The sequence below is a fragment of the Aotus nancymaae genome, unplaced genomic scaffold (assembly GCF_030222135.1).
Source record: "Aotus nancymaae isolate 86718 unplaced genomic scaffold, 86718_ANA_hifiasm-v0.15.2.pri h1tg000064l_1, whole genome shotgun sequence".
Taxonomy (NCBI): Eukaryota; Metazoa; Chordata; class Mammalia; order Primates; family Aotidae; genus Aotus; species Aotus nancymaae.
The window spans coordinates 15,809,727-15,827,622 of record NW_026988479.1 but is presented as its reverse complement, the minus strand read 5'-3'; the positions used below and the strand labels follow the sequence as shown (position 1 = coordinate 15,827,622).

The following is a 17,896-nucleotide window of genomic DNA, read 5'->3' as shown; positions in this document are numbered from 1 at the left end:
TCTCTGCCTCCTCTGCTGCGAGTAAGACCAACTCCCCACTGCGCTGGAGCACACCAGCGTGGGCTTGCCCGGCGCGCACTCGCCCTCGGTGGGCAGCGCTGAGCACCGCAGCACTATGTATAGCAGCAGCGTGAGCACCAGCAGACTGGATACCGCGCAGATGGCGATGATCAGGTACACGTTGACATCCACCAGCGTCACCTCGGGGCCAGTGGCACCCACTGACCCTCGCGACGATGCCTTTGGTGCCTGGCCGCTCTCCACCAGCGACACCAGAACGGTGGCAGTGGCCGTCAGCGCCGGCTCCCCATGGTCTTTCACCAGCACTAGGAGGCGCTGGCGCGGTGCATCCGTCTCCTCTAGGGCCCGTGTCGTGCTGATCTCGCCCGTGTACAGCCCCACGCGGAATGGGATGCGCGTGTTAACCGCTTCCGGCTGCAGCTCGTATGAAAGCCACGCGTTGTAGCCCGAGTCTGCGTCCACTGCGCGCACTTTCCCCACCACCTCGCCGGCGCCCACCGACCGCAGCACCAGCTCGCTCACTGCGCCGCCGCCAGTGCCACTCCTCCGAGATTCCAGCAGTGCCGGCGCGTTATCATTCTCATCCAGCACGAACACCTGCAGCGTCACGTTGCTGCCCAGAGGCGGCACGCCCGCGTCGCGCGCACTCACCTGGAACTGCAGCAGCTCCAACTCCTCGTGGTCCAGCGGTTGCAGCGCGTACACCTTGCCGCTCTCCGCGTGCACCGACACGTAGCTCGACAGCTCGCGCTCGCCCACCCGCCGCTCCACCAGCGAGTAGGACACCAGCGCATTCTCCTGCGCGTCCGCGTCCCGCGCCGACACCGTGAAGATGTGGTAGCCCGGCGGGTTGTTCTCCTTCACGAACACAGTGTACTCAGGCTGCGCGAACGCTGGTGCGTTGTCGTTCACGTCGGCCACCTCCACAGACACGCTGGTCGTGGCCCACAGCGAAGGCGAGCCCCCGTCCCGCGCGGTTACCACCAGCTCATAGGCCGACACGCTCTCGCGGTCCAGGGCACTGTCCAGCACCAATGAGTAGTAATTCTTGAAGGTGGACACCAGCTTGAAGGGGACGTGGGGCGTCAGGGAGCAGGTAACCTGCCCGTTGGTATCCGCGTCTAGGTCAGTCACACTGAGCAGGGCAATAACTGTACCTAGTTGTGCATTCTCTTTTACAGGAACCGAAAGGGTTTTTATAGTCAACTGTGGAGCATTGTCATTAACATCCACAACTTCCACAAGAACTGTACAATGACCAGCCAGTGGTGGGAAACCTTTATCGACAGCCTCTACTGGGATCTTGTGTGCTCTACTTTCTTCAAAATCCATATGTCCTATCACTGTGATTGCCCCACTTACGGGATCCATGTGGAACTTGGATTTTATATCTGGTGAAACATCACTGGAGAAGGAGTAAATAATATCCCCATTCAAGCCTTCGTCTAAATCTGAGGCATTGGGGTTAATCACCAGCGTTCCGATAGAAACGTTTTCTGGTAACTTCACCGTATAGAGGGTTCTGTCGAACACTGGGGCATTGTCATTGACGTCCAGCACTGTGACGAATAACTGAACGGTGCCAGTCAGTTCAGGCTTGCCTCCGTCGGTGGCCGTAAGCAATAAAGGAAGCTCCGGAGTTTCTTCTCTGTCTAAAGGTTTCTGTAGTACAAGTCCAAGAGGTTTTACCTGCTGGTTGCTGGTTGGCACGTCCAGAGAGAAATATTCATTGGGGCTCAGTCTGTAAGTAAGCTGGGCGTTCTCCCCGGTATCTGCATCGGACGCGCCCTCTAGTGGAAACCGAGAGTCAATCGGCCTGGATTCCGCGATGAACAGATTCTTTTGTGTCGCTGGGAACAAGGGCGGGTTGTCGTTAATATCCCTCACCTCCACGTCCACATGGAAAACCTGCAGCGGCCTGTCCACAATCACCTCCAGGTGGATGCTACACTCCGCGCTCCGCCCGCACAGCTCCTCGCGGTCGATCCGAGAATTCACAAACAAAATGCCATTCTGCAGATTTACCTCCAGAAGGTCCCCGCGGCCCTTGGAATCCAACTGGAACAGGCGCGGCACCAGCTCCGTCAGCTCCAGCCCCAGGTCCTGCGCGATGCGGCTCACGAAGGTGCCGTGTTTGGCTTCCTCCAGGACGGAGTAGTGGACCTGGCCGCTCCCCACCTTCCAGATCGCGAGGATCGTAAGCGAGAGCAGTAGATGCGGAGCCTCTGGGTCTCCTCGACTTGAGTACAACATTTCAAATACTCGGCCTTTTCTAATTGGTGAAAATTGCCTCCAAATTAGGAAAAACCGTCTGATTTCGTCAGTCCCATTCTGCTGTGTTCGCCATTGCTCAGCACAGACAGAGTGAAAAAGAATGGAGTCTCTTTCCCTGGAAAAAGGGCTGTATTTGTCTGGATTCAGAGAGAACATCGCGGCAAAGAGTGACATCACGTGGCCCAAAGTGTAAGTACATATTTCATGAATAAAAATTTTATAATTATTCTGCGAAACTTATTTCATTCTCTTAATTTTTTCTTAAGTAATCATTGTTGAAACAGAAGATCCTGTTTCTCTTGTTGGAGCCTTCTTAGCAGACTGACTGCCTCTAAAAGTTTAGTATGCTTGTGGTTTTCTCATTTCTGAGAAAATTCTCCATGTAAGTTTTAAATAATGACAGAAATGGAGTAACAATTAAAATAATTCCATTGAGCAATCACAAATTTTAAATTACAAAATTCTTTTGTTCTGGAATTCAGAGGCTCCCATATGGCTCAAAATGGATTCTGAAGTAAGAGAAATCTAGGAGTTGCAATCTCCAGTGAATATAGGAGCCCAGAAATCTACTGATGAAAAAGGAACTAGGCCATGTTCAAAAAAAGGAATCAAGAAAAAGGAGGAACAACTGAGGTAGTTTTCTTGGAGGTAGTTTTCTTGAGTAATTCTATGATTTGAAATGGTGGAAAATATTTTAAGAAAAGCGAGAATTGACTTTAAGGTCTTGCATTGTGGGGAGAAAATACATTTTTCTCTTTTGTAACATTTTATAATCTGTTTCCAGAAAGGTGTTGCTTTGATTCTTTCCAAGCTTTATCATTTATGAATACTCTCTTCTTTGTAATCTCCAAATCGTTTGTATTATATTAACATATAATATAATACAAATATATTTTATATAATATATTTTAATTTCATTATTGCTCATCCTTAGTACTCAGGACAACTTCTTGGGATTCTTTTCCTGCCTAGGTTCTAGAAAGTTCTCTTGTGAGTTTTACTATCTTATTTCAAAGTGCAAGTACATTAATTAAATCTAGATTTTAGTGTATCTCAAGCCTAAAGGCAAAATCGTGACAGTTTATTGTGCCATTGATGTTTTTGCATATTTATCTTTTGTTTCATATTTCCACTGATAACAACCTAAGAGGTGCTTTTAATAGTTGCGTCTGTCCTTGATTATTGCAGTAGCTTCTCATTTTGTCTTCCCATTCAGCCTTCTTTAAAAAGCCATAATTTATTTTGCTCAAAGTAATTTAATAGTCAAATTCCTTAATCACTCAGGATCATTTAGTCTATTGCTCAGAAATCAAGAGATCTTCTTACATTGTTTTTTCTGCTTTCATTCTCTGCAGACTGTATGTTTTAACCAAAGTGGACTTTTCTATGTTTCCAGTCATATTTATGCTTTTCTGTGTCTTCAATTTTGCTTATATTTTCTTCTTCCAAGAAATGTCTATTATTCTCAATATTCTCCCAGGGGGAAACTTACTCATTTAAAAACCACTGAAAACACAGCTTGCCTCTTCAATTATTTCTTTAAAAATTCAAATAGAAAATGATTGTCTTTCAACTTCAACCTCACTATGATTTACCTCTTTTATACTTGTTACATTATCATGCCTTGCATTGTGTGACTCATATTCTTTATTTGACCTCAAATTTTAAAGCCAGAGGCTGGGTCTCAGTAATAATTCCTGACATCATGATATTTTATTAGAGATCTGTAAGGATCCCATTTAATGTTTAATGAAGACTGGTTACTACAGTCTTCTCTACTTGCTAAGAAAGCATTTTAAAAGGCTATTCTAGCCAGGTGTGGTGGCTCACGTCTGTAATCCCAGCACTTTGGGAGGCTGAGGTGGGCAAATCACAAGGTCAGGAGATCGAGACTATCCTGGCTAACATGGTGAAACCCCGTCTCTATTAAAACTACAAAAAATTAGCTGGGTGTGGTGGTGGGCACCTATAATCCCAGCTACTTGGGAGGCTTAGGGAGGATAATTGCTTGAACCCAGGAGGCAGAGGTTGCAGTGAGCTGAGATTGCACCACTGCACTCCAGCCTGAGCAACAGAGCGAGGCTCTGTCCCCCAACAAAAAATAATAAAAATAAAATGCTATTCTATAACACTCTATATAAATGGTTTACTTAATTCATAGAACTACAAAATAAATTGACTTTAAATCATCATTAAAACATTGTGTATCACATTTTAAGAAAAATACTATTAATGGAAAGAAACATGAAAAGATCTCAAACACCTACTCAGCCCTCTGCAGGATCTCAGGCAACTTTTAAAGATGGGAAACATACAACTATCAATGTAAGATAGTCTACATATTCCTTGTGAGGACTTTAACTTTTCGAAAAAACTTTTTGTTCCACATAGGTGGTGTTAACTCGACTTTCCTAAACTCATAACTTTCAGATTTTTTCATTCTACCACACAACATTCAAAGTACTGACACATCCTAGGTTAATCTAAAAATGACTTTATAAAATATAATTTTTACATAAAATAAGATTAATATGGAAGGCCATGATGACTTTCTGACATTTTAGATTTCCTTTTTGCAATCACTAACTTTTTTTCTCTTCAGAATGATAATGACTAAATTTTATTATATACCTATCACTCACCAGAATTTAATATTAATAATATACAACTATTAACTTACTTGATACAAAAAAATGTATGCAGTAGAATTCACATTTATCACGCAAACATATAAAGCCAAGGAACTGAATAACAAATCCTTCACCAAAGGCTACACATACAAAAATTGGTAAAAGGAGGACTTGATTTAGAGAGCTTCAGAATCCACAGTACTTAATAACTAACTTCTGATACATTTCAATTTTAGAAATACTTAATAGCTAAAAGCATCATCATAATTAGAATAGTGAAAAGTATTAATGTACAAGAAATAGGTTTAGACTTCCTCACTTTGAAAGCACAACCCCTAATTCAAATACCAAGTAGAGAGTTGAGGACACAGAACTAAATGAGAAGTTGCCAAATACAATGCTAGGTGGTGGGAAGAATCCTTCTATTTTTGATATTTTGTAAAAGTCAATTAAATGTTTAGGAGATTTCAGTAATTAAAGTAATACTGAGAACCAGGTAGACATAGACAGAATAGGAAATATTACTTTCACAAATGAAAAACTACACATGCTATTCAAACAAGATAATAAAGATAAGCTTTTTTTTTTTTTTTTTTAAGATGGAGTTTCACTCCTGTTGCCTAGGCTGGAGTACAATGGCGTGACTGCACTCACCACGACCTCCGCCTCCCAAGTTCAAGCAATTCTCCTGCCTCAGCTTCCCGAGTAACTGGGATTACAGGCATGTGCCACCATGCCCTGCTAATTTTGTATTGTTAGTAGAGACAGGGTTTCACCATGTTGGTCAGGCTGGTCCTGAACTCCCGACCTCAGGTGATCCTCCCACCTCACTTTCCCAAAGTGCTTGGGTTACAGGTGTGAGCCGCTATGCCCAGCAAGCATAATTTTTAAAGTCCTTAAAGGACTAAAATGTAAACAATTTGTTGTTATATAATGTGTTCTAACAGTCAAATAAAATGCTAAGCATGGACAGGCATTAAGAGAACTGTAAAATCAACTACAAAAGAATTCTGCTTTGAGGTTACCTTCAGTTGGACAAGGGGGATAAAATATGCTCATAAATGATTACATTACTGGTTCATAAGTGATTAAAAGGTTTAAAACGACACTGATAACAAACTATAAGAATTCAGAGTCCCAGAAATCCTTCATTCCCTTTCAGCAAGATCCATCATTCCCTCCAAAGCAATATGCTCAGTCTAATGGGTATTTAATATCAAGGCAAGTCAGACAGACACAAGAAGCAAAGGTAAAAAGACAAGAAGAACAAAAAGAAAGAAAAGGTTGAAAGACACCAAAGTAAAGTATCCTGGATTTTTCAAAGATTTGTCCCAAAATGCTAAATATTTTCACATGAACTAATGGGCTGTGACAATCCCAAATATTCTGTATAATAAAGATTTATAAATTATGTGACTGGTTTGCAAGAATGGAATTACCATGTATAGTTTTTCTGATGAAAATATTTTTCTAAGTCATGTACTAAGTATCACTTTAATGTGAAATATTATTGGTAATATTCCAACTCACCAACAATGAATTGAATGATTAGAGTTTAGACGATACTTCCCAGACTAAAGTAATCATTTTCTCAACATAGAGGCTCAAAAAACTATTAAGTTGTTGACAACACAACTGTAAAAATTCATGGAGAATAAAAAACATGTCTCCAAATAGTAAAATGGTCTAAATAACAATTAATTAAAAGAAGCATTACAAATCTGCTCCTCCTTTGATTTTACTTCTTAACTAGTTTATAATAAAATTATGAAGAATATGAAAACTATCAAATTTTGAAAAACACTATTATTCTGTATTTTATCACTACACTGCTTAAAATGGCAATAGTGAAACATAAAAAATATTTGCGACTGCCAGACACTAAAAAGTCAGATAATAAGATGAATAAACTGAGATATTAAAGTGAATAAAATAAATATAAGAACAATATAATATTTAAAACATAAATTTCAAAGTACAGCATATAGAGTAAGCTTAAGAGTTCAGTGCATAAGGACAACTTTGGGGGAATATGCTCACCAAAGATCCAAATATACTGGACGTCATTAGATTATTGTTCAGAAAAGACGGCTGTAAGGCAGGCCAAAATAAATATTCAGTTAAAAAAAGAAATTATCCAATCATAACTTGAGTTTCGAGATAGACTCAACTTGTAGAGAATGATTGATACTGTATTATGTCACTGAAAAATTCTATTAATAATAAAATGTTTCTAAAAACTGAAACAATGTTTAAATTTTCACTATAAAATATGGAGAAAAATAAATATGAAATACTTTTAAAGTCATTATAATTTCCGCAGACAGAATTGATAAGTTCTAAATTTAAATGGACTTACTTTGAGGCCATGAGCAACATTTAAATCTTGCTGTTCGCCTACGTCAACTGATCCCAGATCAGGAGGAAGGCTGGGGCTGAAGGCCATGAGGTCCGTCTTGGGTGCCTCCTCCCCAGAGCACGCCCTCTGCCGCCTTTGCTGCGAGTACGACCAGCTCCCCACCGCACTGGAGCACACGAGAGTGGGCTTGCCCGCTGGGTCCACGCCCTCGATGGGCGGCGCTGAGCACCGCAGCGCAGTGTATAGCAGCAGCGTGAGCACCAGCAGGCTGGACACCGCGCAGATGGCGATGATCAGGTACACGTTGACATCCACCAGCGCAGCTTCTGGACCCACAGTGCCAGTCAACGCCCTGGACGACGCCTTTGGAGCCTGGCTGCTGTCCACCAGCGACACCAGCACCGTGGCCGTGGCTGTCAGCGCCGGCTCACCGTGATCCTTCACCAGCACCAGCAGGCGGTGGCGCGGAGAGTCCGCTTCGTCCAGGACACGAGTCGTGCTGATCTCGCCCGTGTACAGCCCCACGCGAAACGGGATGCGCGCTCTGCTTGCCGCTGGCTGCAGCTCATAAGAAAGCCACGCGTTGTAGCCTGAGTCGGCGTCCACTGCGCGCACCTTTGCTACCACGTGACCCGCACCCACCGACCGCGGCACCAGCTCGCTCACTGCGCTGTCGGTACCACCTACTCGAGGAGCCAGCAGCGCCGGCGCGTTATCGTTCTCGTCCAGCACGAACACCTGCAGCGTCACGTTGCTGCCCAGAGGCGGCATGCCAGCGTCGCGCGCGCTCACCTGGAACTGCAGCAGCTCCAGCTCCTCGTGGTCCAGCGGCTGCAGCGCGTACACCTTGCCGCTCTCCGCGTGCACCGACACGTAGCTCGACAGAGCGCGATCGCCCACCCGCCGCTCCACCAGCGAGTAGGACACCAGCGCATTCTCCTGCGCGTCCGCGTCCCGCGCTGACACAGTGAAGATGTGGCAGCCCGGGGGGTTGTTCTCCTTCACGAACACCGTGTACTCGGGCTGCTCGAACGCTGGAGCGTTGTCGTTCACGTCGGCCACCTCCACGGACAAGCTGGCCGTGGCCCACAGCGAAGGCGAGCCCCCGTCCCTCGCGGTCACCACCAGATCATAAGCCGACACGCTCTCGCGGTCCAGGGCGCTGTCCAGCACCAACGAGTAGTAATTCTTGAAGGTGGACACCAGTTTGAAGGGGAAGTGGGGTGTCAGGGAGCAGGTCACCTGCCCGTTGGCACCTGAATCGAGGTCGTTCACGCTTATTAGGGCGATGACAGTACCGAATTGAGCGTCTTCACGTACCGGCAAGGATAAGGAAGTCAATGCTATCTCAGGGACGTTATCATTTTTATCCAAAACTCTCACTAAAACGGTGCAATGACCCGCCATGGGAGGGTGGCCTTTGTCTGTCGCGTCAATACGGATTTTGTATAAGTTTACTTGTTCAAAATCCAAATTACCCCGAATCACTATTTCTCCTGTATTTGGATCTATGCTAAACTGGTCAACAACCATGGTTGGAACAAGGCTATTAAAAGAATATGAAATTGCCCCATTCGCTCCTTCATCCCGATCAGAAGCATTCAGTCTGATAACTGTCGTTCCGTTGTCTGAGTTTTCGAATATTCTTACTTCGTATTCAGACTGTTCGAAAGTGGGAGCATTATCATTCACGTCCAGCACTGTGACCAGCAGCTGAACAGTGCCTGTGAGCTCAGGTTTGCCCCCATCTGTGGCTGTCAGAAATAAGTTGTGTGCAGGAGCGTCCTCTCTGTCCAAGGATTTTCTTAATACGAGCTCAACCAGTTTATTCTCGTCGTTCTTTGAATTCACATCTAGCATGAAGTAATCATGAGAGCTAAGTCTGTATGTCAACACGGAGTTAGCTCCAATATCTGCATCGGACGCGCCCTCTAGCGGAAACCGAGATTCTGGCATTCTGGATTCTGAAATAAACAGCTTTTGTTCTTTTACCGGGAACACTGGCGGGTTGTCGTTAATGTCCCTCACCTCCACGTCCACATGGAAAACCTGTAGCGGCCTGTCCACGATCACCTCCAGGTGGATGCTGCACTCCGCGCTCCGCCCGCACAGCTCCTCGCGATCGATCCGGGAATTCACAAACAAAATGCCATTCTGCAGATTTATCTCCAGTAGATCCCCGTGTGTTTTGGACGCCACCCGGAACAGGCGCGGCACCAGCTCCGCCAGCTCCAGCCCCAGGTCCTGCGCGATGCGGCCCACGAAGGTGCCGTGTTTGGCCTCCTCGGAGACGGAGTAGTGGAGCTGACCGCTCCCCACCTTCCAGGCTGCGAGGAGCAGAAGCGAGAGTAGTAGTCGCCAGGATCTCAGGTCTCCTCGCCAGTGATAAACCATGTTAAATAGTCGTTTTCTATAAGAAAATCTTATCTTAATATAAAGATGAACGATTATACTTTCCAGAGTCTTTTAATCCAATTCCGCTGCATCTGCCATTGTTCGGCCTTTAGACAGATGCTCTCAGAGGAACGACTTTGAACCTTGACTAAACGGAACTTCTTGGTAGACAGCGACATCATGTGGCTTCAAAAGGTAATGATTACGTGAATTACTTCAGCAGTATTTGGGTTCTTTTATGCACTTTCTATTTCTTTATCATGCTTTAATAGTAAATCCTTAACTTTATCTACTGCAGAGGCATTCACACAGTCCGGATCCTTACATTAGTTTTAACTTGGATTTCTTTCTTCATTAGGAAAGGAGTTTCTTCTCAATGTTTTAAATATTCTATCAATTAATAATACATTTAAGTATGACCTGTATGTCATCGATATCAGAAATGTAAACTATCCTCCATAGTTTCGTGTGGAAGAAATGCATTAATATTTACTTGGTCACCAGAAACACTGGTATATATTATTCTGAGGTGAGCATATAATTCTAACTTTTCTATATTTTATCTTCTTGTGGATTATTGTTAAATTTCTGCTTTTCTTTATGCAAAAAAGTCAAATTACCTATACAGTTTTATTTACTGATGTAATAAAAATATGTGCATATTATTTACACTATTTCTCGATATCTCTATAGGTTGTTAAATTAAGTCTCTCACTTAAAACATTTTCCTTTGTGATTTCTCTGACATGCCAAACTCTAGTAGTATTTCCACCATTGGCTTGTTAGTTCTTCGTCTTTCTTCTGCTCCAAAATGTGGATATTTTCCAGATACATGCCTTCAACCTTTTTTCCCCAATCTTTTTATTTAATGTTTCTATTTCCAGGGCTTCAAACTAGCCTGTTACTTGAAGTATTCTTAACTCCATATCTACAACCCTCATTTTCATTTCTACCTGACTTTTTACCTGTATACCCTAACATTGCCTAGAAAATGAGCTGACTGAAATTAAAAGAATATCTAATCAATAGTCACCCAAAACCCAAATAATTAAAAACTCACAATTTTTATAGTATGACCATTCTCCACAGTTACTCATATGTATTTTTATGACTTCTTCTCCCTTGCCTACCATACTCAAAGTTTGTATACATCCCATATCTCCTTTCATGTGTGATAATTTTTGCCTTTATTAGTACAGCTTTTTCACTAGATTGCACTAAAATCTTCAGCAAGTTTATCTTTCTCTTGACCAATTGTCAAGACATTAGACTTCCATCTGGGAGATAGGCTATCTGACGATGAGCCAATCACCTCGGTGCTAAGGTTAACCACTTTCCAATATGAGTCGTATTTTATAGGAAAGATGTTGTCTCTTTCTTGGCACATTCTTTATTCAAAGTTTTTCTTCTATTCCTTCATCTTTATCTGTCAAAATTCTATTCATCTTTCAAAGTCCACCTCAAAAGTAAATCTCCATGGATTCATCATGGATGCCTTCATTGCAGGTGATTAAGAGCTCCTCTGAATTTCTACAAAATTGTTACCAAAAAAAATTAGGTAAAACAGGAAAGGTGAATAAGGGCATTTTCTGTGAAATGATTTAAATTTTTCCTCACATTATTTACACAAAGACCATCTTCGTAGTTGATTCTAAATAGTAGCGAACAGTTTGTAAAGAAAACAGCATTACTCAATGTCTCAGGAGTTTGAGACCAGCCTGGGCAACATGGTAAGACCCCAACTCTACAAAAAAAAAAAAAAATACAGAAATTAGCTGGGCATGGTTTTGGGTGCCTATAGTCCCAGCAACCTGGGAGGCTGCCATAAAAAGATCATTTGAACCTAGGAGACAGAGGTTGCAGTGAGCCCAGATTGTGCCACTTCACTGCAGCCTGGGTTACAGAGTGAGACCCCGTCTCAATAATAACAACAATAATAATAATCATTGGTGAATACAGTTTAGGCGGCTAAGGAGGATCCCCTATCAACTTCAAATATTTCCCAAAATAAATAGGATATTTAAAACTTCCTTAATAATATTCTAGAAAGATTTTAAATACACATATATGTAAGCATAAAAGGAAAATAACAAAGCAATAAAAACAGAATTACAATTACCATCTTGAAAGTCAAAGATATTTATAGATTTTTCTTCAAAAGTGAATATTCTTTCAACAGGAGAAGCAAACTTGGTCTGCTTATGGTTGGCATATTACTGCTCAATGGTAAATAATTCTATTGATTATCAAACAGGTTTTTGACTTCATAGTGCCTCTACCCTTATTCACTTTGAAAACAGTAACATATCCTAAAGTAACTTCCTGAAGTATATTAGAATATTACGAACAGTGAAAATTGACTGTCAGTTCTGAGTTTTTATTTTACTTTATTTCATTTTTGAGGCAAGGTCTTGCTCTGTAACCTAGGCTAGAGTTCTGTGGCATGATGACTGCAGCTTGGACCTCCCTGGCTCAAGTGATCCTCCCACCTTAGTCTCCTGAGTGGCTGAAACTATAGACATGCATCATCATGCACAGCTAATTTTTTATATTTTTTTTTCTAGAGACAGAGTCTCTACAGAAGATGCACAAGCTGGTCTCAAACTCCTAGACGCAGGCAACGCTCCTGCCTCAGCCTCCTGAAATGCTGGGATTAGAGGTGTGTGCCACCACGCCCAGTTAGCTATCACTTTTTTAACCAATCAAAGCATTTGCAAAAAATTTTAAGAGTCTGGATGATTCAGTTATTGTTTCATTAATGTCCATAATACAGAACTGGGTGAATAAATAATGACATATCTATATAACAAAGTAAGATGCAAATACTTTTTAAAATAAAAAATCAAATCATCAAAAAGGAGTAAGCTCTAATGAAAAAATATGACACAAAACCCAATATATAATTTAGGCTGGAGGCTGTGGCTCATGCCTGTAATTCCAGCACTTTGGGAGGCCAAGGCAGGCAGATCACTTGAGCCTGAGTTTGAGACCAGCCGGGGCAACATGGTGAAACTCTGTCTCTACTAAAAATACAAAAAGAAATTAGCCCGGCATGTTGGCCAGTGTCTGTAATCCCAGCTACTTGGGAGACTGAGGCATGACAATAGCTTGAACCTGAGAGGCAGAGATTGCAGTGAGCCAAGATCAAACCACTGCACTCCAGCTTTGGTGACAGAGTGAAACTCTTCTAAAAAAAAAAAAAAAAAAAAAATATATATATATATATATATATATATATATCACACACACATATATACATATACATATATATATATATAATTTAAAGTGGAAAAACAAAAAATGCAGAAGGGTAGATTTCTACTGTAATCACTTCTTTTTAAAAAGAAAAAATTGAAAGACAAAAGGCAGGCTGGGTGTGATTGCTCATATCTGTAATCTCAACACTTTGGGAGACCAAGGTAGGAGGATCGCTTAAAGCCAGGAGTTCAAGACCAGCCTGGGAAAAAAAGACTCCACCCCATCGCTACAAAAATAAAGTAAAATTAGCCAGGCACGATAACACACAGACTGTATTTCCAGCTACTCCAGAGGCTGAGGTGGGAGGATCCTGTGAGCCCAGGACTTCCAGGTTTCAGTGACCTATAATCCTGCCACTGCATTTCAGCAACCTAGATGATGAAGTGAGACCCTGTCTCAAAAAAAGAAAGGAGAAGCGAGGAGAGGAGAGGAAGAAGGGGCAAATTCTAAAAAATATATATAGGCTATTTACAATTTTGCGATTGTAAATATATACATATATTTATAATTTGGCAATAATCTTGGAATATATATAAAAAAAACTAAAACTGCCTCAGAAATTCAGAATGGTAAAGTGAATGGTTTGGGGTTGGAGGAAGCAAGGAGATTTTTCTCTATGTATTAGATTTGACTCTTTGAAATTTTGAATGTGAATATATTTCTTATACCAGCAAGGAACAAAATAAAAAATACTATTAAACTGCCATTTAAACTGTTTTTAAATTGTTCATATTAATTCATCATAAGCATGGCAAATACATTTCAACAAAATTAAAAAGAAGTGAGTACTAAAAAAACATGATAAAAAGAAGATAAATTGATGTAAAAGAAATTTTTTAAATTCAAGTTCTAGATTACAGATAAAGAGGGAAAATTGAACAGAGGGTTTTGACACAAGTATATTTTATAAAATGAGGACAATACATAGAATAAATATTAGGTAAAATATATATTGAAATTTGTTTACTATAGCATTTACAAATATTGACTATCAAAATATGGATATGTAAATATTTAATTGTGTAAATACACTATAGAAGAAAGGTGAACTCATTGTTCCAGTGAGCGAAGTCCTCCTCCAAAAATAGAGAGTAACCAATATAAACCATAGATTTTGATCTACAGTATTATATATCCCAAAAGTATATATTAAATGTAATTCCAAATAATTAGTGCAAATACAGTATAACACTAAAAAATTATATATAAAGCTATCAACTAAAAAAGAAATTATGAAAGAAAATTTAAGGAGACAAATTGAACTAATTATTTTTAAATTGTTGGAAACAAGATTATTTATGACTCACATTGTCTGTAGAGGAGGGACCCTGAGGAAGGCTTGGACTGAAGGCCATGAGGTCGGTCTTGTGTGGGCCCTCCCCAGAGCACACCCTCTGCCGCCTCTGCTGTGAGAATGACCAACTCCCCACCGCGCTGGAGCACACCAGAGTAGGCTTTACCAGACCACAAGCGCCCTCGGAGGACGGCGCAGAGCACCGCAGCGCAGTGTACAGCAGCAGGGTAAGCACCAACAGACTGGACACGGCGCAGATGGCGATGATCAGGTACACGTTGACATCCACCAGTGTGGTCTCTGGGCCTGCAACGCCCACCGATGCCCGCGACGATGCCTTTGGCGCCTGGCCACTTTCCACCAGCGACACCAGCACAGTGGCCGTGGCTGTCAGCGAGGGCTCCCCGTGGTCCTTCACCAGCACCAGAAGGTGGTGGCGCGGTGCATCCGTCTCGTCTAGGGCTCGTGTCGTACTGATCTCGCCAGTATATAGCCCCACACGGAACGGGATGCGCGTGCCGGCTGCCACCGGTTGCAATTCGAACGAAAGCCAAGCGTTATAGCCTGAGTCAGCGTCAACTGCGCGTACCTTCGCCACCACATGACCGGTGCCCACAGACCGCGGCACGAGCTCGCTCACAGCGCCACCAGTGCCACCCACTCGAGGCGCCAGCAGAGCCGGCGCGTTGTCGTTTTCATCCAGCACGAACACCTGCAGTGTCACGTTGCTGCCCAGAGGCGGCACCCCCGCGTCGCGCGCGCTCACCTGGAACTGCAGCAGCTCCAGTTCCTCGTGGTCCAGCGGTTGCAGCGCGTACACCTTGCCGCTCTCCGCGTGCACCGACACGTAGCTCGACAGCGCGCGATCGCCCACCCGCCGCTCCACCAGCGAGTAGGACACCAGCGCATTCTCCTGCGCGTCCGCGTCCTGCGCCGACACCGTGAAGATGTGGCAGCCCGGCGGGTTGTTCTCTTTCACGAACACCGTGTACTCAGGCTGCGCGAACGCTGGAGCGTTGTCGTTCACGTCGGCCACCTCCACGGACACGCTGGCTGTGGCCCACAGCGAAGGGGAGCCCCCGTCCTGCGCGGTTACCACCAGCTCATAGGCCGACACGCTCTCGCGGTCCAGGGCACTGTCCAGCACCAATGAGTAGTAATTCTTGAAGGTGGACACCAGCTTGAAGGGGACGTGGGGCGTCAGGGAGCAAGTAACCTGTCCGTTTACTCCAAAATCTTGGTCAAACACGCTAATCAATGTGATGACTGTACCTGGCTGGGCGTCCTCTGAGATAGGGAGAGACAGGGAAGTGAGAGTCAACTGTGGAGCATTGTCATTAACATCCACAACTTCCACAAGAACTGTACAATGACCAGCCAGTGGTGGGAAACCTTTATCGACAGCCTCTACTGGGATCTTGTGTGCTCTACTTTCTTCAAAATCCATATGTCCTATCACTGTGATTGCCCCACTTACGGGATCCATGTGGAACTTGGATTTTATATCTGGTGAAACATCACTGGAGAAGGAGTAAATAATATCCCCATTCAAGCCTTCGTCTAAATCTGAGGCATTGGGGTTAATCACCAGCGTTCCGATAGAAACGTTTTCTGGTAACTTCACCGTATAGAGGGTTCTGTCGAACACTGGGGCATTGTCATTGACGTCCAGCACTGTGACGAATAACTGAACGGTGCCAGTCAGTTCAGGCTTGCCTCCGTCGGTGGCCGTAAGCAATAAATGAAGCTCCGGAGTTTCTTCTCTGTCTAGAGGTTTCTGTAGTACAAGTCCAAGAGGTTTTACCTGCTGGTTGCTGGTTGGCACGTCCAGAGAGAAATATTCATTGGGGCTCAGTCTGTAAGTAAGCTGGGCGTTCTCCCCGGTATCTGCATCGGACGCGCCCTCTAGTGGAAACCGAGAGTCAATCGGCCTGGATTCCGCGATGAACAGATTCTTTTGTGCCGCTGGGAACAGGGGCGGGTTGTCGTTAATGTCCCTCACCTCCACGTCCACATGGAAAACCTGCAGCGGCCTGTCCACGATCACCTCCAGGTGGATGCTGCACTCCGCGCTCCGCCCGCACAGCTCCTCGCGGTCGATCCGAGAATTCACAAACAAAATGCCATTCTGCAGATTTACCTCCAGAAGGTCCCCACGGAATTTGCACACCACCCGGAACAGGCGCGGCACCAGCTCCGCCAGCTCCAGCCCCAGGTCCTGCGCGATACGGCCCACGAAGGTGCCGTGTTTGGCCTCCTCCGGAACCGAGTAGTGGAGCTGACCTCTTCCCGCCTCCCAAGCTGTTAGAATTATAATAAACAGCAGTAGATGTCGGCCCCCTGGGTCGTATCCACTCGGGAACACCATTTCAAATTATTGGCGTTTTTTTCTAGTCAGCAAAGCTTGCCTCCGAATTTATAGGAATGTTTTTATCTCTTCATTTCAATCTCGATGTGTGGCCATTGTTGTGCATCCAAAGAGTGAGAGTGGAGCGTCTTTCCAGTGCGAAAAGGAATGACTTCCTTTTGTTGATTATGAAAGAATTTGCGGTAAAGAGCGACATCATGTGGCCCAAATAGTAAGTAAGAATGACAAACTATTAATCGGATGAAAAGTTTTATTTCAACCTCTGAATTTTTTTCTTCATTGTTGTTAAAGGTTAAAAGAGCATTTTGCATACTTGTCAGAGGCATTCTTAGGTGACTGATGATTTTTTAATATTTAGTGTGGCCATAACTGTAGCTTCTTCACGCCTTAAACTTTTTCTTCATACAGTTTTAAATAAAGGTAGAAACCCAAGTGACAAAATGAATCTAAACAACCTCAAGTTTAAATTCATTTGGTCTAGATCCCAGGAAACTTCATATTCTTGATTCAATGTCCCTTGTTAAGAACAATCCTGTACTCTTTTGCGGACCCAGGATCTCAAGAATCTACTGACTGATGAAAGAGAAACTTAGAAAGATATGTGTGTGTGTGTGTGTGTGTGTGTGTGTGTTTAACTATTCAGATGCTTTTCTTGGGAAAACAAAACGAGAAGTTTTGGGGGAATCTTTGAAGGGGAAGAATTTGTATCATGTGAACTTTTTGAGGAGGGAGTATTTTGAATTTTTCACTATAGCAGAATCTATATATATATTGTTTTAGGATTTCACGATTTTGTATTTGTTTCCTCATTCTATCCTTTTGAACACTTACGTGTTATGAATACAAGCCTGTTTTTACAATCTCAAATATGATTTATATTATTTCTTTTCTAATATGTTTATTTTATTAGATAATTTTCAGTGCTCACCCATCATACATAGAGCAGCCCTTTGATCAAGTCTTGAGGTATTTCATCCTTTTTGGATCTACTTTACAGCGTTAGTTTTCTTGAATGTTTCACTCCAGTGTTCCCAATGGCATGTAAAATAATTATGTCTGTATTCAGATGCTTTCCTAAATAAGTTTTTATAATTGCTGCTCTCCTGGAGTATTGCAGTATCTTCTTATTTTGTAAGCTGTCCATTCTAATTTCATTCATCCTTAATTTAATCCTTGCAGTCGCCTTCCTGAAACCCTTTTTATTCCTATTGCTTCACACTTTTTGACAGCCTTCAAATGACTTTTGAAGAGTGTCAAAATTACTTGTCTATTTCTCAAGGTTACCTTAAAGGTTTTTC

General features: G+C 43.1%; 3 protein-coding genes across 3 annotated transcripts in view; all 3 read right to left on the bottom strand.

Moving 5' to 3' along the window:
* LOC105726972 (protocadherin alpha-9) overlaps window positions 1-2,400 on the bottom strand; it is a 137,264-nt gene extending 134,864 nt beyond the window's left edge. The window contains 1 exon segment of the mRNA XM_012466618.3: window positions 1-2,400. Coding sequence (XP_012322041.3) covers window positions 1-2,274 — 2,274 coding nt within the window. The 5' untranslated portion in view covers window positions 2,275-2,400.
* Window positions 2,401-7,233: 4,833 nt separating this feature from the next.
* Window positions 7,234-9,820, bottom strand: LOC135270634 (protocadherin alpha-8). The gene has a single exon (XM_064366408.1). It carries the CDS (start codon window positions 9,676-9,678, stop codon window positions 7,234-7,236), a length of 2,445 nt encoding a protein of 814 aa, XP_064222478.1. The 5' UTR covers window positions 9,679-9,820.
* A 4,002-nt stretch (window positions 9,821-13,822) lies between these two features.
* LOC135270637 (protocadherin alpha-7) lies at window positions 13,823-16,843 on the bottom strand. The gene has a single exon (XM_064366412.1). It carries the CDS (start codon window positions 16,596-16,598, stop codon window positions 14,229-14,231), a length of 2,370 nt encoding a protein of 789 aa, XP_064222482.1. The 5' UTR covers window positions 16,599-16,843; the 3' UTR covers window positions 13,823-14,228.
* Between the last annotated feature and the right edge of the window lie 1,053 nt (window positions 16,844-17,896).

What these genes read in the sequence shown, in the direction of transcription:
- LOC135270634 (XM_064366408.1), bottom strand. Translation starts at nt 9,678, where the DNA reads ATGGTTTATCACTGGCGAGGAGACCTGAGATCCTGGCGACTACTACTC.
- LOC135270637 (XM_064366412.1), bottom strand. Translation starts at nt 16,598, where the DNA reads ATGGTGTTCCCGAGTGGATACGACCCAGGGGGCCGACATCTACTGCTG.